General features: G+C 45.5%; 13 protein-coding genes across 13 annotated transcripts; 3 read left to right on the forward strand and 10 right to left on the reverse strand.

Annotated features, from left to right (window-relative positions):
* Positions 1-60: 60 nt before the first annotated feature.
* GCD11 (translation initiation factor eIF2 subunit gamma) lies at positions 61-1629 on the reverse strand (the record flags this gene model as incomplete). The annotated part of the gene is made up of 1 exon (XM_037284516.1): positions 61-1629. The coding sequence occupies one exon, from the start codon at positions 1627-1629 to the stop codon at positions 61-63; it is 1569 nt and encodes a 522-aa protein (XP_037140412.1).
* A 222-nt stretch (positions 1630-1851) lies between these two features.
* Positions 1852-4398, reverse strand: LEU3 (leucine-responsive transcriptional regulator LEU3; the record flags this gene model as incomplete). The annotated part of the gene is made up of 1 exon (XM_037284517.1): positions 1852-4398. One exon carries the CDS (start codon positions 4396-4398, stop codon positions 1852-1854), a length of 2547 nt encoding a protein of 848 aa, XP_037140413.1.
* A 262-nt stretch (positions 4399-4660) lies between these two features.
* HG536_0F00650 (uncharacterized protein) lies at positions 4661-5974 on the forward strand (the record flags this gene model as incomplete). The annotated part of the gene is made up of 1 exon (XM_037284518.1): positions 4661-5974. One exon carries the CDS (start codon positions 4661-4663, stop codon positions 5972-5974), a length of 1314 nt encoding a protein of 437 aa, XP_037140414.1.
* Positions 5975-6061: 87 nt separating this feature from the next.
* YAT2 (carnitine O-acetyltransferase YAT2) lies at positions 6062-8725 on the reverse strand (the record flags this gene model as incomplete). Its single annotated transcript, XM_037284519.1, has 1 exon — positions 6062-8725. One exon carries the CDS (start codon positions 8723-8725, stop codon positions 6062-6064), a length of 2664 nt encoding a protein of 887 aa, XP_037140415.1.
* Positions 8726-9230: 505 nt separating this feature from the next.
* On the reverse strand, positions 9231-9908 carry RPS5 (40S ribosomal protein uS7; the record flags this gene model as incomplete). Its single annotated transcript, XM_037284520.1, has 1 exon — positions 9231-9908. The coding sequence occupies one exon, from the start codon at positions 9906-9908 to the stop codon at positions 9231-9233; it is 678 nt and encodes a 225-aa protein (XP_037140416.1).
* Positions 9909-10418: 510 nt separating this feature from the next.
* IBA57 (Iba57p) lies at positions 10419-11792 on the reverse strand (the record flags this gene model as incomplete). The annotated part of the gene is made up of 1 exon (XM_037284521.1): positions 10419-11792. One exon carries the CDS (start codon positions 11790-11792, stop codon positions 10419-10421), a length of 1374 nt encoding a protein of 457 aa, XP_037140417.1.
* A 319-nt stretch (positions 11793-12111) lies between these two features.
* ATP2 (F1F0 ATP synthase subunit beta) lies at positions 12112-13608 on the reverse strand (the record flags this gene model as incomplete). Its single annotated transcript, XM_037284522.1, has 1 exon — positions 12112-13608. One exon carries the CDS (start codon positions 13606-13608, stop codon positions 12112-12114), a length of 1497 nt encoding a protein of 498 aa, XP_037140418.1.
* A 497-nt stretch (positions 13609-14105) lies between these two features.
* Positions 14106-14960, reverse strand: PRO3 (pyrroline-5-carboxylate reductase; the record flags this gene model as incomplete). Its single annotated transcript, XM_037284523.1, has 1 exon — positions 14106-14960. The coding sequence occupies one exon, from the start codon at positions 14958-14960 to the stop codon at positions 14106-14108; it is 855 nt and encodes a 284-aa protein (XP_037140419.1).
* A 193-nt stretch (positions 14961-15153) lies between these two features.
* On the forward strand, positions 15154-17496 carry JHD2 (histone demethylase; the record flags this gene model as incomplete). The annotated part of the gene is made up of 1 exon (XM_037284524.1): positions 15154-17496. The coding sequence occupies one exon, from the start codon at positions 15154-15156 to the stop codon at positions 17494-17496; it is 2343 nt and encodes a 780-aa protein (XP_037140420.1).
* Positions 17497-17717: 221 nt separating this feature from the next.
* Positions 17718-18275, forward strand: ILM1 (Ilm1p; the record flags this gene model as incomplete). The annotated part of the gene is made up of 1 exon (XM_037284525.1): positions 17718-18275. The coding sequence occupies one exon, from the start codon at positions 17718-17720 to the stop codon at positions 18273-18275; it is 558 nt and encodes a 185-aa protein (XP_037140421.1).
* Positions 18276-18355: 80 nt separating this feature from the next.
* On the reverse strand, positions 18356-20362 carry SRB4 (Srb4p; the record flags this gene model as incomplete). The annotated part of the gene is made up of 1 exon (XM_037284526.1): positions 18356-20362. One exon carries the CDS (start codon positions 20360-20362, stop codon positions 18356-18358), a length of 2007 nt encoding a protein of 668 aa, XP_037140422.1.
* Positions 20363-20586: 224 nt separating this feature from the next.
* On the reverse strand, positions 20587-22104 carry RPN3 (proteasome regulatory particle lid subunit RPN3; the record flags this gene model as incomplete). The annotated part of the gene is made up of 1 exon (XM_037284527.1): positions 20587-22104. The coding sequence occupies one exon, from the start codon at positions 22102-22104 to the stop codon at positions 20587-20589; it is 1518 nt and encodes a 505-aa protein (XP_037140423.1).
* A 170-nt stretch (positions 22105-22274) lies between these two features.
* Positions 22275-23651, reverse strand: STE24 (zinc metalloprotease; the record flags this gene model as incomplete). Its single annotated transcript, XM_037284528.1, has 1 exon — positions 22275-23651. The coding sequence occupies one exon, from the start codon at positions 23649-23651 to the stop codon at positions 22275-22277; it is 1377 nt and encodes a 458-aa protein (XP_037140424.1).
* Positions 23652-23671: the final 20 nt, after the last annotated feature.

Genomic DNA, 23671 nt, shown 5'->3' on the forward strand with positions numbered 1-23671 from the left:
CAGCGAGATCGTGAGTATATATGCATTGCGCAGCATTCGCGCACCAAAAATGATTTGTATTCAAAAGACTGGCTCGAGCGTGGTACCTCTCTTGATAGTCGCCCAGCCAATTAGACGCCAGTGCTTTTCGATACGCCTTGACAAAGCAATCTTTTCGTTAACTTCTGTGCATGCGGGTGATGTCAATTGCAATCTTGCCATATCAGCCTTAACGGCCACCACACGGGCACCGGTAGCTGTTGAACCGATATTTACCATTAGAACTTCATTGGGTTCAAGCTTTCTAACCTTAGCTTGCTTTTGTCCGTCAGTCTTAACACCCAGCAAACGACGCAGCAAGAAGTAGTTTATCTCGATGTCAGTGTAAATGTTTGGCAAATGGCCCTTAGCACCAACGACTTGACCAACCAAACGGTCAGCTCTACATAGTGTTGGATCAACTTTAGTACCAACACCAATCAGACCACCGGGAACTGCGAATTTTAGATCATTTTGTTCGGCAAATAGAGATACGATATTAGAGAAGATTGGCCTACATTGAATTTTACCCCTTTCATCCTTCGTAACGATACCAGGTCTTATTTCGATCTCATCACCTAATTTGAAAACACCGTTCAAGATGGACCCACCGGCGACACCACCTTTTAGATCATCGATTTCAGCACCAGGTTTGTTGACATCGAAAGAACGAATGACAATCAAGCGCGGAGAGATCATAAAGTCTCTTGGTGGCACGGGGATCGTCTTAGCAATAAACTCGTTCACTGCATCGATGTTATACTTCAGTTGAGCAGAGATGGGGACTATAGGTGCACCGTCTGCGATTGTACCTCTAATGAATTTCAAGATGGACTTTTCATGTTCTAAAGCGCTCTCTTCACGCATCAAATCAACTTTGTTCTGCAGTATAATGACATTTTTCAGTTTCATAATTTCGATAGCGGCCAAATGCTCTGAAGTTTGAGGTTGAGGACATGACTCATTACCAGCGATGAGCAGCAATGCGGCGTCCATGACGGCTGCACCTGACAACATCGTACTCATCAGAATATCGTGACCTGGACAATCCACAAAGGAAACATGACGGATCAACTTATAGCGACCTGCACAGCCCGGCCTTTGACACTTTGGATTAATCTCTTTATCAGATTTGAAAGATCTATAACAATCAGGCTCAGGACACGTTGGATCCTGACATTTGTAAATCTTGGCATTAGCGTAACCTAGCTTGATCGTAATGTTACGTTCTAATTCATCCTTGAAACGAACTGTTTGAACACCTGAGATAGCTCTCACTACGGTCGACTTACCGTGTGCGACATGACCGATCGTGCCAATATTTACAGTCGCCTGTCTGTTGATAATCTCCGGCGAACATGGGTTTAATTTAGAGAAATCCGGGTTTTCTGGCTGTTCTGGCAAACCACCGCCTTCTTCAAACTCTCTCTTTCTCTTCTCTTCATCGTCTGCCTCTTCGAGACCTCCAAACGTAACCTTTTTCTTTGGTTTCTCGTCTTCGACTTGGTCAACTTCCTCCCCGATGTGGTCCTCCTCGAATTCAGCCTCTACTTCGGGTTCCAAATTCCCATTGATGATGATACTGGGTTCACGATCTTGCAAATCACTCATGCTAATAGACCTGCACACAAACACTATCCGGAGGCTGACTGTCTACCGATGGCTAGCTGAATCTTCCAGGTTGACTCTTCTAGTTAGTTCGATATCATCAGGTTTCTTACGTTTTTCGCTACTGAAAAATTTTCCAACGCACAACAATCTGAGATCACGTGCCCAAATACAAAAGATGTCAGCGTCACAAATTTCTGACGCCAGAATAAATATTTAAAAAAATCAGACTGTCGGGTTGAAGGCAAACTCATTCATAAGGATGTCGACATCTTTCCAGACTGAGTCCGATTCCCAGTTGTCCCAGTGCTCCATTAGGAAAGGCGGGGACTGCGGGAGAGTATCATCGTCCTGTTTAGGTGGAGCTTGATCGTCAAATGCTTGATTATCGGGGCCGTCTTGTGCGGTTTCCGTGGAATGCTGTGGTGGGCTGAATAGAGACGGCACCGGAGGTCCCCCGCGGGGCTCCAAAGCGTGAGACGCAGTGGTGTCAGGTCCCGTGAATAGGCTTGAATCGAGGCGGTCCCTGGGCGACCTGTTGCTCAATATTCCGTTGAGGGATAAAACCTCCGTCGCCTGGCTGCTAGGTGAAGTCAGACTGCTGCCGGGACTGCCATGAGCGGCATTGATGGGGTTGGGATCCAGCGGAATTGTCTTGATGATTTTTCTAGCGCTCTCTTCGGGATGTCTGACCGTGGACAACCTTCTCTCGCGACTCGACGTTCGCGTCGGTGCGCTATCATGCTCTTCTGACCTTCTTAGGGGCTCGTCTTCATCGTCATCTTCTTCGTAATCCTCATCATTAACTGCTTCTCTTCTAACTTTGGCCATCCCACATTTCTCTCTGAGTATGGAAAGGCTGTCAAAGAACACACTGACAGACATTCTGGACTTGATGCTTATTCCTAAATTGAAGTCACTGGCAACCTTTTCCTCCCGACTGTCCTTACCCTTTTGCCAGTCGGCGTGCATGTTGGCAAACATGCTCCATATGCTTCTCATAATTGCAGATGACCTGTAGGCCATGTCGTGTTTTAGTACAGACGCGTTGAAAGTAAGCGAAATGGCATCCTGGTACGCTTTCTTGCCTCTGTCCCTATCCAAAACCGCCGAAAGAGATGAATGTGCTAGTTTACTAATAATACAGGCGGACTGCCAGATATTCAGAACAAATACCCCTGGAAAATACTTTATTATGGTGGGGTCTCTTTGCCACATGGAAGTAGAATGGTTGAGAAGATCGATGGCTGCGTTATAGACTCTAACCAGTCCCCGTTTCGTCTCAAAGTTAGACTCGATTTCTGACAGCGACATCAATCGAACGTCTGTAAAGTCCTTCTTCAGCGACGACAAAGAATCTGTAAAATAATAAGTTAATAGATGAACTTTGGCAACTAGCAGTAAAAATTTTCCGATGCTGTCCATTTTGCTATCTCTCAAGTTTGCCTCCAACTGAGTCAGCTGCTGATTGAGAACCTGCAATAGCGGCTGCTTCTGCTCGCTGGCTACCATTCCAAGTTCACTAGCCGGATTACTATTCATCGTGCTGATAACTTGATACTCAAAATGTGCAATTTGTGCCATTTGTTTAATAGCACTCGGCATCCTATGATGTTTATGACTGTCTTGGTTCTCCCTCGCTGCATTAACCACCGTGTGGTCAAAGGATACGTACGCTGGGAACCCAAAGGAGGATGCGATTATTTGCGAGACAACATTACAACAAACCCATGTTCTAACCTGCTCGTTTATGAGTTCGGAATTGGCCGTGGCATATTCTTTTGAGAACTCAGCACAGTTTAGCCCCACTCTAATCGCTTGAAACATAGCAGTTCCAATGGTATTCCACGAAGTGTCCGCGCTCAGGGATGAGGTCAAAGGCGGCCAAAAGGTGTATAGTAAAAATGCTTGAACGGAGTAAACAGATGCCACGTTCAGCACCGGCTCGTCTGCCTCCGATGGCGTATATCGTATTATGGGCGATATTGTGATCTCAGCCAGTATCGATTTAACCAAGCTCGAAAGTCTGATCATAAGATCTGTCGCCCCAAATCTCCGACGCAAGCCAATCAGCAATATTACCCAAAATAAGCAAGGCGACAGGGTGTAGATGCGTTCGGCGCCTTTGGAGATGTCCACCACAGGCAGAAACGGGTGATATTTCGTGACAAACTCCTGGAACAGTTCAGCGATGTCTCTACTTGACATGTGAATATCGCCAAGACTCTTGGGCGAGCACTTCAACTGCTCCTCGGTAAGGACATCCGAGGGCGCTGCAGCCTCGGCATTGCTCCTATCTGCGAATGCAGCATCGTCATTGCTCGAGCCCTCTATGACCAAAGGAGAGACGGCGTAGAGAGCGCTGGACTCGGACGGCACTGTTCTCTTCAAATGCTTAACCTTCTCTTTGGTAAAATTCTGTCCGTTCAGCAGCGCCTGCTGTTCCTGTTCGATCCTCTTCAGTATCTCCTCTGAGCTCAAGTTTGTAAGCGTCCGCGTCAGTTCCTTGAATCTCTTCTCGATGGCTTCGTTTCTAGCACGTTTATAAGTCCGTCTGAAATCCTTCTTCAGGATACAGGGCACACCCTTCTTCGCGCACTTAGTGCACGGTTTGGGTGCTCTCTCATGAGCATCGCACTTAGACTTCTGCTGCCGACATTCCACACAGGCAAACTTCTTCCTTCCAATTCCGCCGACAGCAGAGCTGATCCGCCTCGTGGCTCCGTTCCCTTCAAACACACTCTGGTCAGACTCCGATTGCGAGGTGCTCATTGCTCGTACGCCCGCTAAACGCTACCACAGGGCTCAATCACACTCAGATGCGCTCAAATACTCAGAGTACCGGCGTCACAGAATCCAACAACTCCATACAACCGGCCTCGTTGGTCCAAACGACTCGAAATATTGTGATGTTGAATGTTTTTTCTATATGATCAACGGGAAGAGCCTACTGGCAGAGTGAAAAATTCAGCGATGAGCAAGCCTTATAAATTGAAAAAACTCAAGGATTCGACTCAATTGATGTTCAGCGGGGATGAATGTGCTTCGGGAAATTAGCAGTGCCTCGAGAGATATTAAGCTTCTTTGGGCGTCCGTTTTTTTCAGACTTTTCGCCTATGGATTGACGAACCAAGTGCTGACGCTGTTTTTGAATGGCATTAACCTTGAGGAGAGTGAAATTGGTGTGTTCATGTCTCTGACGTTGATTGGCGATGTTCTGTGTTCTTATGTGCTGACGTGGTACGCTGATTCGTGGGGCAGAAGGAGAATTTTGGTTTACGGATCAGTGATGATGGTGCTGAGTGGCATTGCGTTTGCCTACAGCGAAAATTTCCATGTATTGCTCTTCTTTGCCATTATCGGCGTTATTTCACCTTCCAGTGACGAGGTAGGCCCGTTCAAATCGGTTGAAGAGTCGATGATTGCGCACTTGACGCCGAACAACAGGAGACCAGAGGTGTACGCAATCCACGCCCTGGTGGGGACCACAGGGGCCGCGTTGGGAGCTATCGCATGCGGTGCATTCATCGACGTGGTCAAATACACGGGAATGTACACGGAGGACCTCCAATGCTACAAACTGGTTTTCCTTGTGTATGCGCTGCTAGCGTTCGTTAAGGTGATAATTATGCTGTTCTTGTCCGATAGAACGGAGCTGGACTGCGATCACGCTGAGCTGTCCTCTCCAGAAGCACTAATCGAGGACGAAATGGCACCTCTGATGCAAAGTGCGGAGCAAAGGAATAGAGGCCTCTCGAAGGACACCAAGTCAATCTTAATCAAACTGCTGGTGATCTTTATGGTCGACTCTCTTGGTATGGGATTCATGACCAGCGGATGGATGGTCTACTACTATGCCAAGCAGTTCTTGATGAGTTCTTTTGCGCTGGGGACGCTGTTCTTTGTGTCTAAGATCGTTACGGCTTCTTCCACTATACCATCCTCTGCAATTGCCAAGACTCTTGGTCCAGTGAAGGCTACGCTTCTGGTGCAGGTGGCTTCCGGGGTCTTTTCCATTTTAATTCCTCTGGCTCACAATTGCCTGCCACTCTCCATTCTTTTGCTGAACCTCCATTTTGCCACGACCGCCATGGATGTCACACCTCGTCAGATTCTGTTAACGAATCTTATCATGCCACAGGACTTGACTAAGGTCATGGGAGTTGTAAATATCGGTAAGACTTTGGCTCGTTGTGTTGGTCCCGTATTCACCGGACTGTTGGCGTCAGCGGATCGCTTATGGCTTTGCTACGTAATCAGCGGAGGTTTGGTAATCTGTGCCGACTGTCTGCTAGCTTTCTGGTTCTTGCATGTTGATCTGGAGCTAACTAAACAGTTGAACAGTTGATATTTTGTTAAATCGTCACAGTCATTAGGGCATAAATACAGAAACAAAGAAATAAATAAGCGTCAATGAATACATAGACGAGTAAACTCAATCGAAAGTGGCTTCCACTTTCCTTCCCACTCCACTACGATCAAAATCAATCTCGAACTTTGAGTTGATGACGTTATTGCGCCTTCTGGTCGCAGTCCTGGATTCTGTGAATAACATATCCTCATCAGACTCATTTTTATCAATGGGTTGAATTTGCTGGATCTCGTAACCCGTATCTTGTTTCTCCTTGTCAGTTGGGACAGACAACGCAGCGCTAGAGTGCTTGGGAATGTGCAGCGAACCGTTGTTGAGGCTCACGTTACTCGTCATGTCGGACAAGTGGACAGAGGAGTTGCTCTGAGAATTAATCCTGGAAGAACTTCTGCTATCCATATGTCCATGCATATCAAAAAATCCGTAACCTCTGATAACTTTGCTTGACCCGTTCTTCCTAGACGACTTCAAATTGTTGAGAGCGTTGTCCATCTCGTACAGTTTGTCAATCACAGGACTGATCTTGACACCTGCTTTATTATATGAAGATTCGTTAGTGTTTTTCCAGAAAGCTCGTATTTCTGACAGAACCCAATTCAGCATGTACATCAACCTGCCGCCTTGTCTAAATTGCGATGTTACGGTTAGATCACATTGGTCATCTTTGATGATGTAACCGATACCGAAACCTTGCGAGACAGCAGGTGTTATGCCAAAAGTTGTGGTTGCAGCATTACCACAATTCGCAACAATGAGCTCGGGAGCAGAAAAAGAAGTGACTAAAGAATTATCGAATACCTGCTCAGCCATTCTTTTGTCATTAGAGTCGAGATTAATGCCGAAGTATTCATGGAACTTGTAGAGGTATCGCAAGGCATTGTAGTGTTTTTCGTGACTATCGCCAAGTTTTGCTTTCTTGATCTTATCGCTATGGATTTCGCAAGCCTCACGAAACTTTCGTAGCTTGCCTGATTCATCGACGGAATTGGAAATAAATTCTTGACAGAGTTCCAGTAATTCCATGCTTTGAATGTTGATAAAGCAGGATCTTGAGTTCTTGTAGCCTCGTGTGGAGATTGGTTCGAGTCCGTATACCATCCTACCGTACAACGCGTAGTGAGCAACTTGCAAAGCAACTTGAACCATTGAATCTGGATTGATACCAAGTCGCTGGGCGGACCTACGACCAAAAGGTATCGAGACATGAAATATATCATGTTTTGAGATCAAATCAGCCAACTTTGTCTCAGAAAGATGAACATGGGTATTCAAAATATGACTGAAATCCCAAACAATTTTTTTGACGGAACTTTTTAGATCAGTTTCTGTCTTGGAGGAATTTGCGGATGCAAGCATGTTTGACTCTTTTACCGAAGGCCACAACGAAAATCTAGGATCACCTGCATTGACGTCTCTTGCTAATCTCAGAACGGACTCAGTATAGGTTTCGGAAGTGAAACGCAGAACTATAGAGCCATCACAGGTGAAAGAATCCCAAATAACGGCCGCTTTCGAGTCCGCCGTCACAATCAACTGCAATTTATCATACCATCTCGAGATACAAGAGCCAACTTGATGACCCCTCTCATCGATAACCGATGTACCGTAAAACAACCGTTTACAGTCCTCAGATGTCGTAGGCGAAATCGTCTCGTTTCCCGAATCACTGGGGAAAGATTGATCGAGTACCAAAACAAAGAGGGCAGAATCGATCATCCGCAGCTCATCGGGATATTTCTTCTGCAATCTTTTCCTTGCGTATTTCCAATTTCTGAAGGAATACGAGGTCAAGCTACCCAAAGCAGTGGACTTCTTGAAAGTATATGGTTCATGAGAATCCTCCAATATGAAATCGAACACAGAGGCTAACGAACTCACGTTGTAAATTAGATCATCGTCGCCATCCAAGACATCTAGAGTGTAATACTGACCCTTCGAGATCACCAAGATGTGCTTTGACTCTGGATAGTTTTTCAGAGTAATTCCGTGACGAGTGAACACATCTCTATGAACACCTGGCGGGGGAGAGCCTGGAATGCTCTGATCGATGCTTGGAGGCAGTGAGCTCAACTCGGCGTCATCTTCGTCATCCGTAGTTTGCCATATTTCATCCAAATCTGATTCGGAATAAGGCTTCTCAAGATCAAAATTTTCCACTTCACCGGCTGTGAACACCGGACAACGGGTGGTACCAAAGAGATTCTTGTACGCCCGCATCGACAGCGGACGCCCGCTTCTCGCGTTAACATCTGGCGGTAGAACTCCGTGTCTAAGCGCTGAAACGAACCTCAATGCCGAATATACTAGCACAGCCGACCTATCTGCCTGCGATATCCCGGGCTGTGCATCGTCTGCCAGCACCAGAAACGGATTCCTGGGAAGAAGATCATCCTGCTCATCCCTAAACGTATTATTGTTGATATCCAGATGTATATTGTCCAAGTAGCAGTCGTTCTCCGCGTCGAATTCTCGCAGTTTACTCTGTAACTTCTCTGCAACCTCACTTCTCGAGAACTCATCTACGCCCTCCGCAAACTCCCGTAATTGCTCCGCCTCAGTCCGGTTACAAAACCCATCCGAGCAGTAGAGCGGTTGTAAACTGCGCTCAAACTCTTCCAACGTCCTTTTCACCTCCGGCAATGGCAGCTTCGGCAAATCTTGCTCATAAGTAAACGTACCGACATTTTCCTCAAGTACCTTCGAACTGCTCATGGAAACTGCTGACATAATATCTTCACAATATCTCCTCCTATCACTCGCAGACCTATTATTTGTCTCGCTCGTAACGATCAGTTCTAACAATGCCGATTGTAGCTCTCCTTATATAGGTGATCTCAGCGACCAGTTCCATTCATAGGAATCAATGACCGTGATCCCTCACGGACTAATAAGTTGTTGAGATGGTTGCCTTCGAGGGCTGGTGATGACCTTGTAAGTCATCCACCTTTTGTAGTCATCGAAGCTGCCCTAAATTTGGTCCGGGTCAACGGCCAATCTCTCCGGCGTCAGCACCCAGACACGCTGTCATCGCGGCGCCAGGTGTTGCCCGGCCTTCTAATGAAATAAAACCCTGTACGGTCATTGTAAATGGACAATGGCAGTGGTGGCACAGTAACTTAACAATGGTAGTGGTCAGTTATATTAGATATATAAGACGTATTGTAGATGTGAAACTGATTGTACAGAGGTGGATAAGACAGAAAAAAGACGCACGAAAGCGCAATTCTTGTTCTTAACGGTTAGATTTGGCAACACGTTCCAATTCGTCCTTCTTCTTGATGGCGTAGGAGGTGGAAGAACCCTTAGCGGCGTTGATCAATTCTTCGGCCAAGGTTTCGGCGATGGTCTTGATGTTTCTGAAAGCGGCCTCTCTGGCACCGATGGTCAACAAGGCGATGGCTTGGTTGACTCTTCTCAATGGAGACACATCGACGGCTTGACGTCTGGCGGCACCACCACCACCGACTCTGGTGGTGTCTTCTCTTGGACCGGTGTTGGTGATAGCGTCAACGACGACTTGCAATGGGTTTTGGTCGGTCAAGATGTTGATGATATCTAAGGTGTGCTTAACGATTCTGACGGCCTTCAACTTCTTACCGTTGTTTCTGCCGTTCATCATCAAAGAGTTGGTCAATCTTTCGATGATTGGACATTGAGCCTTTCTGAATCTCTTGTTGGCGTAACGACCGGCGGTGTGGGAGACAAAGATTGGTTGTCTGACTTGGATGTAGTCGACCAAAGAGGCGTCCTTCACTTCAACATCCTCAAAGGACCACTTGTTGAACAGCTTGATCCCGTTTTGAGCTTGTTGAACTTCTTCTGGGATTGGGGTTGCCAATGCAACAGGGGTGAACTCTTCAACAACTTCGAATTCTTCTTGAACTTCAACTGGAGCTTCGGTGTCAGACATCTTGGTTCGTTCGGCCTTCTTGTCGTTTGTCAATAAGACTTCCTCAGGGCTTAAATCTCCAGCGTGAAATTTCACTTATTCTTACCATCGATAGCTTCGAAAAACTTTCCCATCTGCTTACCGCTCTTACCGTCGCTCGCCAAGGCATCTTCCCAGCGAACCTACCTCCCGCCAGCGGGCCGTGGTGCAATGGGTTTCGGAGCAGCCCGGTCCTAGAGGAAGCGGCAAGTCCTGCCCAGGGCCGTCCTGCTGACTCCAGCTCTAGGCAGATGCCAGCAAGGGCACTCCAGCGAGGACCTTGTTAGTCTAGGAAGCAATCTCTTACTGTCTGCACGCGAGGGCGCGCAGTGACAAATTTTAGGCGTTAAATTTATGGTGTACAGATTTTAATGTTGCAAAATTTGGGTGTACGGGTGATAGTCAAAAACGTAACATCCATATTTCGTAGGATTATTTATCTCTCGTGCCGAATGAATAAATACCTTACTACATAGTCATAATAATATAAGACTAGTTCCCCTCGAGCCAGAACGGCTTTCTAGGGTTTATTTCGACGATCTTCCCGTCTACTTTTACGTGGAATAATTTCTCTTCTTGATCGCCCTCAAAGGCTTTTTTAAAGTGCTCGATTCTTAGCAAGGCGACGCCCTTGTCGCCTTCATATGCGATTAACGAGCCCGCAGGTCTTGAGCGGCGTGGTTTGCTCGGTGTCGCACCGAATGGCGTGCTAACAGAGGCCAATGAGTTATTATCATGCTTTGAATCTATCAGAATTTCGGGATATCTTTTATCGTCGCTCAGCAGAGAGAGTTCATTAGAGTTTGTCAGCGTGACGGGTACCAGACGTTTGCGTAAAATCCCTGTGGCGAAGGTTCTTGCTGTCAGCTCTTGACCAACATAGCAACCCTTATCCGCGCTCACTGCGTTCGGCAGATAGTCGAAGTTTAGCTCCAGAGGTAATAAAGTTTCGGGCTTGAAGTCCCTAGCACTGTCTACATAGCCGGCTTCAAATCTGAGTTTTCTGAAATAAGAAGGCTCTTTCTTTTCGACGGTGAAAGAGAAAGGAAGCCCCACGGGGTTCAGTATCTGTGAGATATCCGGCACATCAGAATCTGTTACCACTCGAAAGCATTGGGCGGCACTGCCGTGGGTTTCCAAGATCTCATCGGTACGTCTCTCAATGTAAAGAGCGACGACTGAGCTCTCGTTCCCGTTAAATAGGGCAGATCCGACACTTTTGGCAAAAAATAAAGCTTCTTCAGGTGTTTTGGTCATTGTGCTGGGGTCTAGCAAATTTGCTATCCACGGGTTCTGAGATTCCGATGGAAGTCTGATACTAAGGTCCCAGGAGATGAGATCTTCAGTCTTCATGATTCTCACTTTGCTCGTCAACTTATGAATCTGAAATAGGTTTAAGATGTGATCCACGATGGAAGTATCAAACTCCAATAAATACTCGGGATACCTTTCTGACCGTTGAGTTAGGCAGGTGAGCGGCACGGGATATACAATTGTATCCGTAACAAGTTTTCCCTTACTGTTAAGTATGCCGGAGTACTGACCAAAACGCGATATGTAAGATCCATTATAGCTCAGTTCATTGTAGATACCCCAATTACGCCCCGTCTCATCAAATTGTGGAACCGTGTTAGCGTTAGGATCTTGGCCCTGATCAGGATTTATGGTAGTAAGGTTCTTCTTGGTGAAAAACGGTACGATTTTTGAAGTTAGAAGCCCATTCAGAAACTTTGGCGAGTCAGGACCGCGAATCCTGATGTATGACTTATCAGTAGTCCGGCTGTACTGTATCAGGCCCCTGCTGCTCTCAGCTGAAGTCGATAAATACCTAGCACCTAACGATAAACATTTGCGCCATACAGTCATAATACTTTGGTCACTTCGAGTTCATCTAATAGTGTCTTGTTCAGTCAATTGCGATCGGGCGATTCATAAGGGTGCTTATTGCTTACAAATGAGTTCTTGAAAAATGGCCAATGGATCTATTTACATTCACCCAGTATGCTAATAACAAAGAAGTAATCTTGAATATAAAATGAAGTCGCGATACATAATATCATATTTTGTTAGGTTCCACGTTTCTATAAGCTTTCATCATAGAGCTATGGAAAGGTGTCTCGTTATCATCATGAAGGAGTCAGAAAAAACGGCAAGGCAATGCAAATGACAGATTCCTTCAAGCTTCTTAAGCGGAAGCAGCCATCTTTTCAGCCTTAGCGACGACATCTTCAATACCACCAACCATGTAGAAGGCGTTCTCTGGTAGGTGATCGTACTTACCTTCAAGAACGGCCTTGAAAGAGGCGACGGTGTCCTTCAATCTAACCAACTTACCTTCAATACCGGTGAAAACTTCGGCGACTGCAAATGGTTGAGACAAGAATCTTTGGATCTTTCTTGCTCTCTCGACAGTCAACTTATCTTGCTCAGACAATTCATCCATACCCAAAATGGCGATGATATCTTGCAAGGACTTGTAAGCTTGTAGAGTTTCCTGAACCTTGGTAGCAACGTCATAATGTTCTTGACCGACGACAGCAGCATCTAGCAATCTGGATTTGGAATCCAATGGGTCGACTGCTGGGTAGATACCCAATTCAGAAATACCTCTGGACAACACAGTGGTGGCATCCAAGTGCGCAAAAGTGGTAGCTGGAGCAGGATCTGTTAAATCATCTGCAGGCACGTAGACGGCTTGCACGGAAGTGACAGAACCCTTCTTGGTGGTGGTAATTCTCTCTTGCAGCAAACCCATATCGGTGGCCAAAGTTGGTTGATAACCGACGGCAGATGGGATACGACCCAACAAGGCGGACACTTCCGAACCAGCTTGGGTGAATCTGAAAATGTTGTCGATGAAAAGCAACACATCCTGACCTTCAGCATCTCTGAAATATTCAGCGATGGTCAAACCCGTCAAGGCAACTCTAGCTCTAGCTCCTGGTGGTTCGTTCATTTGACCGAACACTAGAGCCACCTTGGACTCACCTTCCAAGTTGATGACACCGGTCTCTCTCATTTCACGGTACAAATCGTTACCTTCTCTGGTTCTCTCACCAACACCAGTGAACACAGAGAAACCACCATGAGCCTTAGCGATGTTGTTAATCAACTCTTGGATGAAAACGGTCTTGCCGACACCGGCACCACCGAACAAACCAATCTTACCACCTCTGGCATAAGGGGCCAACAAGTCAACAACCTTGATACCAGTCTCCAAGACTTCGGCAGCAGTAGATTGCTCCACGAACTCTGGAGGTTCAGCGTGGATTGGTCTTCTCTCCTTTGCCTTAATAGGACCTCTCTCATCGATTGGCTCACCAATAACGTTGATGATTCTACCCAAAGTCTCAGGACCCACTGGAACGGAAATTGGAGCACCAGTATCCAAAACTTTGTCACCACGGACCAAACCTTCGGTACCGTCCATGGCAATGGTTCTTACAGTGTTTTCACCCAAGTGTTGGGCGACTTCCAAGACCAACTTACCATTTGGTCTTTCGATCTCCAAAGCATTTAGAATAGCTGGCAAGTTCTCTTGCTCGAATTGAACATCCACAATAGCACCAATGACAGCTCTGACCTTACCAGCCACTGGGGCAGCAGTGGCCAGACCTCTAATCGAAGTGAAGTGTTTGGCAGCTTGCAATGCCACACGAGACGAGTTAGGAATCAAGACCATCGCGAGATATGCTGCTGATCTCTTGAACAACTCCTGAATAATTTATAAAGAAGGATCAAGACTAGTGTTAAACAAAATATATATGTATAACTAATTAATTTTTTCAATTGAAGCTTTAATCGAGAGCCATAATTTTTCAACCGTTCGCCAACCCCCTTTCGACCCAAAGATTGGCCATACAAATTTGGCGTAAAGAACGCGTTGGAAATGTGCGCCCTGATTGGCGGGGATGTCTGGGTGCATCATTCATCGGACAAGGCACGGCAAGACCGGACACTTGCAGCCAGGTCGTGTGCAACGAAAGGGTTGCCCGGCTGAAGACAGCATGTCCGGATATCCAGGGTTTGACAGACAAACAATGGACACAAAAACGATGGATCGGCGGCTAATATACTCATTACTTACATCAAACACATACGGATGAGACAGGTTGAGAGCTACGCTGCATAAGCAATGAAAGGGAGCAATGGATACGGATACTAATGCTGTCGTGGGGTCTACTTCTTTTGGCCCAACTGGGCGGCTACTTTCGAAGCTTCTTCGACACCACGAATAATGCCGCTTTTGACGCCTCTGTCTTCCATGACACAGAGACCAGCAATCGTGGTACCACCAGGTGTACATACCTGGTGCTTCAAGGCACTAGGGTGCTCTCCGGACTTTTCGACCATCTTCACGGTACCTTCCAACACTTTCAAAGCGCACTCCTTGCTTTCCTTGAGTGGGATCCCCATTTGGATACCACTTTCCATCAGAGACTCTATCATAAGCAAGACGAAGGCCGGACCGGAGCCGACGAGTGCCGTGGCGGCGTCCATGTTCTTTTCTGGCAGCTCGATATACTTGCCGACGTGGCTAATCAGCTGGGCAACCAGCTGCTTTTCTTTGCTGTTGACCTCTGGGGCGTGAGAAACAACGGCGCACCCGTAGCCGTACTTGGCTGGCGTATTGGTCATAACTCTTGAGACGCGCCCGCCCCAGTATCCACGGAGCTGACTGATGGTCCAGCCAGCCGCCAAAGAAATTAAGTGCTTCTCATAGGGATAACGACACTCGTTGAGAACCGGTTCCACATAGAATGGTTTTGTGGCAAGGATTACTACAGAGGCCCTTTTGACCGCCTCTTCGTTCTGACCATAGGAGGACTCGACCTGGATCCCGTTGGGCGATTCACCAAAGGTGGCTACTAGATCAACGACTTGCTTGGTACTAAGCTCGTCATGATTGCAGGTGATGATAGTGGAAGGATAAAAGTGAGCGGTTTCCTCCGCAGCTTTTGGCGCGTTGTAAATAGCCGAAAGAAGGGCTTGACCCATGACACCACAGCCCAAAATCGTTAAAGTGTATCCCATATTCAACGCTGGATCTTTGCTGGAATTCAACTGAAGGTGTTTAAATCTGAGGATTTGTTTCCTATCTGTTTTCTTTGATTCTGATTCCCGACCTAGCTGTTTTTCCAGGCGAACCAAGGAAAAATCATATGAAAAACTAGCACTCCGAAGGCATAGAACTCATCGAAGCAGCTATGGATATTGATGAGCTACCATGGAACTGATCCCCACACTTTGTCCCACTGCCGAAGAGTTTTCCAATCCTATTGAATACCTGTCAGAGCCCAAGATACAAAGAATAGGTCACATCTATGGCATGGTAAAGATCAAGCCGCCTGAGGGGTTTAATCCACCTTTCTCGATTAATAAGGACTCTTTTAAATTCAATGTTAGAATCCAACACCTGGCTGAGCTGAATATAACGAACAGGGGGCGCATGTTCTTCATGAAGCAGCTGAACAACTATCATAGGGCTCAGAGAGGAAAGAGATCACAGAAATTAACTAAGCCGTACATTGTTTGCTCTGGAAATCAGAGGCTATACTTTTATGATCTGTTCCTCAACATTCTTGGACATTTAAGTCCAAAATCTGGACCAGATGTCAAAAGGGAGTATACATCAAAGAGAAAGCGTGGGCGTAGTTCTTCGAATAGTTGCACAGATGGCAACACTGCCTCAGTTGCTCCATTAGCTCCCTTACAAGATCTTTTATCAGATACCAACCTTTGGAGATCAATTTCTCGTATCCTGAAGATACCAGCACAAGAGTTGCAATCGGTTTTTGAACAGTACATTTCTAAGTACTACAGCTACCTTGCATTGCAGGCTAAAATACGTGGAGCAGCCGATTTCACTAAATTACTATATACCGAGGAATACCCTAAATCTCTGCTTAGCGATGATGAGTCAGAAGAATCCAGTTCCGAGGAGGAGGGAAATGACGAAGAAGGTTGCGTTGTCTGCGATCTTCCCAACAAACCGACCAAAATGATCTTATGTGATTCGTGTGATAAACCCTTTCATCTGGCATGTCTGACGCCCCCATTGATCTCCATCCCTAAAGGCGAGTGGATATGCAACAATTGTATTGTTGGAAACGGGTACTATGGTTTTCGAGAGGAGTCTCGGTTTTATACTCTATCAGAGTTCCAACAACAGTGTAACGCAAGGCAGCAAGAACTGACTGTTGATCCAGTTACTGGCAAACGACTATCGGTTGAAGAGATGGAAACAAAATTTTGGAATTATGTTAATAATCTGGAAAACTCCATCACAGTAAAATATGGTGCAGACATTAATGGCGTAGAGCCTGGCGAAATATCAGGATTTCCTAGCTTGGCGTACGTTCCTGAGAATCTTTCTGAATCTCAGAAGCGGGAGTTCGCCGCTTATACAGACCATCCAATGAACTTGCTCAATCTTCCGAATGCCAAAGGCTCTCTTTTACCTATGTTTGACAGGAAAATATCCGGTATGACAGTGCCTTGGATCTATGTGGGTTCAACTTTCTCAACTTTTTGCTGGCACTTGGAAGATCAATATACTCTCAGTGCTAACTACCAACATGAAGGAGCTCCAAAAATTTGGTACAGCATACCAGAATACTCATCTGCTGATTTTAATAACTTGATGAAGAATCTAGCTCCTGATCTGTTTGACAAACAGCCTGATTTGCTGCATCAGTTAGTCACATTAATCTCACCCTACGATAAACGATTTAAAGATGCCAAAATAAAGTGCTTCAAGGCAGTACAGAATCCAAACGAGTATATTATCACATTTCCAAAATGTTATCACGCAGGCTTCAACAGCGGGTACAATTTCAATGAAGCAGTCAATTTCACACTAGACTCCTGGGTGCCATATGGCATTGAGGCTATCGGTGACTACCAACTCACGGGCAAACAATGTGTTTTTGACATGTTCGAGCTCATGTTGAATGTTGTGATTGAATTTCTGAAAGGAAACTCATTTTTTCAGAAGAAGGAAGGACTCTTAAGAACATCCTATTCAGAGCTCTTGGATCTTCTCAATTCAAAAACTAAATTGATCAAGCAGCTGCCGGATATATCTGTCAACGACACATTTTTGAAAGAAATAGTCAGGAATAGTGGTTCGAAAGGCGTGGTAAATAAGATTCCTTCACCAAAGGCTGAAGCAGATGGGAGTGCGCTCTTTAAGAGCCAAGCAGATCATATAGGGTCAGAGGACTTCGATGTCTTCTGCACAAAGTGTCACACTATCTGTTTTCTGGCTTTCATAATCCACTACAAGAGCCCTGTCACTCGCAAGAGAAGAAAAATGCACTCTTTGAATGCCACACAGATCAATGCCTTAAAACGTGAACGGGGACTGGAAGTGTTATGTCTCAAGGATTACTTGAAGTTGGTGAACGAGACATACGACAAACACGGTGATGATGGTGACAAATATAATGATAATAATGACAATAATGATCCCTTTAAGAACGATGTACTAAACTACATCAGAGATCCCCAGGAGATCAGAGACATTCTGAGAGCTGCCGGTCTGAAGATCGAAAGAGCCAAAATATAGGTCTGACACATACAAGGTTTAAAGTACATAGGTTTTTGTTATAGGTTCATTGCTTGAGCCAAGCTGGCTGGTTTCAGCTTTCCCAGATTTCACGTTCTTCTACTGATCGATCTTTCATGTTTCCAGTGTGCTGAGTGCAATGCGCGCAGTCTTAATGATTGCAAGTTGAACTTTCAGGAACAAGGGCAGGTGAAGTTATCAGAGCAAAGCATATATTAACAATGGCAGCAATCTCGTCCGTCAATGGTCTATTCTTTAGGGTGACTTTTCTATTCAGCCTTGCTTTCTTCTGTTTCAAAAATGTGAACAGCGTACTGCAAAACTCATACATGCTGGTGTTCACTCAGGCCATGAATTTGCCAGGGCTGGCTATATCGCAATACAGTGCCCAATTGGGCCTATTTGGTATCCTGTTTTTATTCGCATCGATTAGTGATCTTATTCCTCTGCTGGAGAATAACAAGAAATATTTCCATTCCATCGTTCCTTTAAGGTTGACAATCTTCTTTGCATTGACAGCATGCTCCTACTTATGGGAATCTAATCTGTATCTGCACAATAACGCTGTTTTTACCTATTGCTTCATCGAGGTTTGGGTCAACTTCGTCATTTTGGGTGCTTTGAGAGAAGAAAGAAATGAAGAGCTTAAGAGCCAGAACCGCTATTCCAACGATGCAGCCATGGAAGACGAACTTGAGGATGAAAATTCTAATATTGTTCTGACCAGCGCTCAAGAGATTGAGCAAATCGAGGAACTTCCGGGGGATTCGAACAATTGAACTCGTTTGGATTCATGTGCAAAGTTACTTAAGTGTTACTTCTCCGCTGCATAAGCAGAACATCAACATCTAACGTATATTTATTCTCTTTTGACCGACTCCTTATCTTTCATGTACTCTGTCACAACGAAATGCAGAAACTCTTCGATCTCTTTGAATTCTGAGAAACTTGTATCAAAAGATACTTTATTTGAAGAGCTTTCGAACTTTATCGTTACCACGGCATTACAGTAATTTGGACTTTCCAAAACGAGGAGTAGTGTGCCTTTACCAGGAACGTCAACCCTGAAACTGGTGCTACTAGTATTCAGTAGACAACCGAAAGCATTTATTTCTTTGGATAATTTCGCAATGTTGTCATCTAAAGCTTTTGTTGCACCGCTTTTAGGGTTATCAGACGAGAATTCGTTAATTGAGGAGCCTTCGATAATGTCCAGGACGTAATCTCTCAGGATTTTCTTCAGCAGAATCTTATAGTTATGATGTCTGAGTCTGCCGAGAATAGGCCTCAAGAGCAGTACATCTTTGAAACCCTTGGAAGACTGGGGTCTTGTAGAAGACGTTAGCCTTTGCCTCAAGTTCTTTTTGAACATAACAACAAGCAAAAGCCGTAGTGTGGTTACCATCAGCGTAGCCCGCCTATCATTTACCTTTGGAGCGTCCTGGTCATGGTTGACTACCGAATTATCGTCTCGTGAGATGAGTTCAACTTCGAACTTCTCATTAGGAAGTTCCATAACAATCTTGCTCTCGCTTTCTATCGTCACCCCATAAGATATCAGTCGAGAGCTTTCCTTTTTCAATTGATACATGAGCTCTTGTTCGAATGCAAACGCTTTCAATTTGTTGATCTGATTCTCGATATCTTCCAAGCCATTAAAATTGTCATGACTTGAAAAAAGCTTATTTACTGAGCTTTCTCCAGTCAGGATGTAATCATCCTCGGAGGCTATCTTAGTAAATATTCGCACCCTCACAAACCTCTCATTGTGGTTTACCTCGGATGTCTCCGTTGTATTAGAAGGTACCAACTCCAGAATATTAAGCTCCGGATTATTTCTCAATACAGCTATGCCCCTATCATGCTTATACGTTGAACCTGAATCTTCATAGCCGTACTTGATTCCAAGCAATCTCATTCCATTTACTCTATCTCTCATCTTAAATAGGACGTCCTTATTGCTTGTGTGTTTAGAAATCTTTGTCCAGTATTGGTGCTCTCTCTCTATGATTTTGCACAAGCTTGAATATTTCTCCTTCAGAAGTGAGCGTGATTCATTAAGGCTCCTTAACTTCCATCCTCGACTCAATATCTCCGACGACACGATCTCTTCTCTTGTTTGGTGAGCCAACGGCAGTTTATCACTGTTTAATGAGCCCACTGGCACAGTTTTCTTCAGGAAAGGTGACATTGATGCAGTGCCCGCAGATTCTCTAACAGATGAGAGCAGCAGGGAGAGAAACTCCAGCGCTAGTGATGACTCATTCAGAGCAAGATTGACGTGCTCCACCATTTCCTTTCGAGCAGTTAAAAACTGCTCTTGAGACATGAGCTCTTCTTCCTCCTCAAAGCGGTCTCTACTGTGTTCATCTTTGCCTGAACCATCAGTCTCCCTTGTTAAGTTGCTTGTGCTGTCCACATCCATTGCGCTGTCGTCATCCTGATCCGCCGCTGACAATTCAGGCAGAGCAGTTTCTTCCGCAGCCGTAGTCTGTTGCTCCTTTTTAATCTCCTCAATTAGATCCTTCTCAGACAGATCTGCAAACTTAAAACCTGGTCCTCTTTGATGCAATAAAAGCGGAATAAACTCCTGCATAGGCATCTGCTTAAAAATTGCGTATGGATTCCGAAACAGAGCCTGTTCATTGTTGCGTCTACCCATTGGGAAAACTAGATTCTCGGATGCATTAGCAGTGGTTTTCTGGCCATCTAACTTGTCATCGCCGGTTGCATCCGCTATAGTCGTTGCAGGCGTCACTGTAGAACTATTCAAAGGAAGAGAGATAAGATCTGGATCTAAAGCAAGCTGGATTCCACTATCAACGCTAATGTTCTCATCATTACCATTCTCAGAGTCCCTTTCCATCACTTCAGGGCTGTTTCCTGTGCTTTATTATGCGATGCTTAGTGACACTTTTTTAGAAGTGCCTTAATATAACCAAGCATAAAGGTCAACTGTAAAGTTGAAGTCTTGAAGACAGGAACTAAGGACTTAAGCTGATGATATGACTGTTATACTTGACTCACGGGAGTGCACATTGGTTTATAAATTACATAATTTCACCGTGTGTGTGTTGGTTGCTGTACCGATCAGAGGAAGCCAAGGCCGTCAATGTCGGAAAAATCGGAAAGGTCTTCGAGTAGTTCACCGTCGAGGAACTCATCCTCGTCATTGGCATTGTTCTTGCCCTTGTTGTCCTCCGGGTACCTCATGGCAAGAAGACTTTCATCGTGGAGTTGGTTAACGAAAGTAATTCTTTCGTCAAACGCGGCTTGAGGTTCATCGGTATCGTAAACATTCAATAGCTCGCTTGTCTCGATGTATCCCTGTTCGTGGTTTATCTTGGCTTCAATGACACCGTCTCTTATTGCCCTAGAGACCATGTACTCGCCGGTTTGTTCGGAGTCGAGACGCAGTTTCAGGCAAATATCCCTTAGAGAGATCTTTTTATAGGTTAAAGATATGATGCGGATACCTGTCTTGATGACATTTGATCTCAGCCTGACGTAGAGCTGATAGTTACCGTCTTTGATAAGCTGAGGCTTGTACTTTGCTATTGCAGATGTGAATTTTTTTAGATCACCCAGCTTGACGGCTTTGCTCAGGTCGTAGTAAGGCTCGAGCGATCTCTGCATACCAGCCTGGTGGAAGAAGGATAAATCTGGGATATCGCCCATAAGAAGCTCGATGACACAATGTAGCTTGTTAGCTTGCTGCAGGAAGCCTAGGCTATTGGCAGTATTTGGTGCTTTCCTTATGGCAGCAATGATGTACTCGTTTGCTGTGGAATAATCGAGCTGAATGGCATTGATCTTGGACATGTAGAAATAGTACCGGGCCTCAAGCGAGCTGGAGACATCAGCACTGTTAGGAAACTCGACTTTCGCCATGAAATCGGCCGCCGCTTCGATCTCGCCGGTTGCCAAGAAACTTCTCAATAGCAAGCTTATCAGCATAGCTTTCGTCTCGCTATTATGCTTTAGAGATGCCACTTTCAGGAACTTGATCATCGAAGAACGAGTCTCGAGATTCGCCCGCTCGCCTCTCGCCTCATCACACAGCACCACATGAAACCACAGCTTTGCATTGATAAGGTCCAGGGTACGTTGGTTATACAGAGCTAGTATTTTCGGAATCACCACCTTTTTGTTGAATGAATTCAGCGCTTCCAGCTTCTTATTGTCTAAGAGATAACGGGTTACCAAAAGGTGTACAAAGCTGTTAACTTCCGCAGCCACTTCAATGCTCTTGTCCTCTACAACCTCATAAAATGAGGCAGGATAACCTTCCCTAGTCTCATCGGCGTTTGGCACAGTACATTTCTTCTCCCTGTTGATAGCCTTTAATAGCGGAGCTTTGAAGGCGGATGAATCTGGATACAACAAATTGATCAGCGCCAAAAGAGTCTCTTCGTTCAAGCATCTAGCTCTCATTCCATTCAACTCTTTCAAACCTTTCCACACGAAATAAGGATCCAGTGTTACGCTGGTTCTGGCCACTTCTTGCAAAACTTGAATCACCTCGTTCACATTTTTTTCCTCCGCAAACTTCACATCATTCCTACCACTCTCAGCGGGTGAATCCACCTCCATCAGATCTACAGCCATCCTGAACACGTCTATTGACCTCCCTCCAAGGTGGCAAATCTACCAAACTCTTGACCCTTCAACTGTTTTTGAATGGCCTTGTAAGAACAGGGTTACCCTCCCCGATTAGAATAAAAGCTATATAGCTCTGTAAGCGCAGTTCAGCTATATAGAAGGTATGTAGCAAGTCTTCAGCGCTTCTTCTTTTCACTAACGTAGCCCAGATTGGTGAGTCTCTCTGGAAGCGTTGGGTGGGAGTAGTGGTAGCTCGAGTAGAGCGGGTCGACGTTCATTGTGGACAAATTTTTGATCTGTAGGTTGATCAACGCTTGACATAGTTGCTTGGAGAAACCAAGACCTCTTGCGTATGCATCCGCTTGGAACTCATGCAGTCTTGACACAAGACTCATTACGAATTGCATGAAGCACTCCATTGGGGTCAGTAAGTCACTGAACAGCATGAATCCCACAATGATAGGCCATTCTGGAGTAAACACTTTGGAAGAAGAGCTGAGAACAGAGCCTGGAGCGCCGATGAAGAATCCGAAATCGTTGTAGAGCGACAGGTTACGGTAGACGCCGATGAAAAGGGAAAAGATGACAAAGACGTGCACTTGGCTGAACAGGATCATGTTTAGTATGTGGTTTTTCTGCCAGTGGCCTATCTCATGGGCCAAAACCGCGGTGATCTCCTGCACAGAACTCTCGTTCACCAAGGTATCGAAAAGGACGATTCTCTTGCTCGTGAAGGGCAAGCCAGTGAAATATGCGTTCGAATGCGAGGATCTCTTGGAGCCGTCGATGACGAAGATCTGATCCAAGGGGAACCCAACGCTCTTGGCCAAGTTCTCAATAGATGTCTTCAGCTCTCCGTCTTCCAAAGGCGTGAACTTGTTGAACAGGGGCATAATGTACATTGGCACCAAGACCATGGCCAGGACCTGCACAGCGAAGGTAAACAAACAGATGTACCACAGGAAGTTGGTCTCGAATTTTTCAAAGATCTTCAAGAACCCGTATAAGATGGGGCCGCCGAGAGCATGGCTCAACGCCACGCTCTTAACCATATCAGTGATCCATAGTTTGACAGTCAACTTGTTGAAGCCAAATTTTTCTTCCAGAACAAAATGTTGGTAGTACGATGTGGGGATATCCAGGATCGTCGACAGGTTGCTCAACACGCTCAAGAAGCACAAGCTTTGAGCCACGGTTGAAACCGCATGGAACTTAGCTGGCAAAATAAAGTTGGCCAGCTGCACACCGAACTTCCACAGACGTGGAAACGCATCTATCTTGATAAACACCAGTTTCTGCACCAATTCGTACACGTCCACGACCACTGAGAACTTTGCCTTGGCTCTCGAGTATTCCTCGGACTTCAGAAACGTCTCGTCATCGATCTCGTTCTCCAACACCTTGGGTAGCGTTTTCTTGGAAAGAACCTTATACTGACGATACGTAAGATAAGTTTCAAACACAAATTTACCGATCGAAATCCCAGCAATGATGCTTTTAAAGGGGATATCCGGCTTGTCCAACAAACCCTGCACCTGATCAAACACGGTCATCAGCCAGCAGCGCACTTAAC

The sequence above is a fragment of the Torulaspora globosa genome, chromosome 6 (genome assembly GCF_014133895.1).
Source record: "Torulaspora globosa chromosome 6, complete sequence".
NCBI classification, from domain to species: domain Eukaryota; kingdom Fungi; phylum Ascomycota; class Saccharomycetes; order Saccharomycetales; family Saccharomycetaceae; genus Torulaspora; species Torulaspora globosa.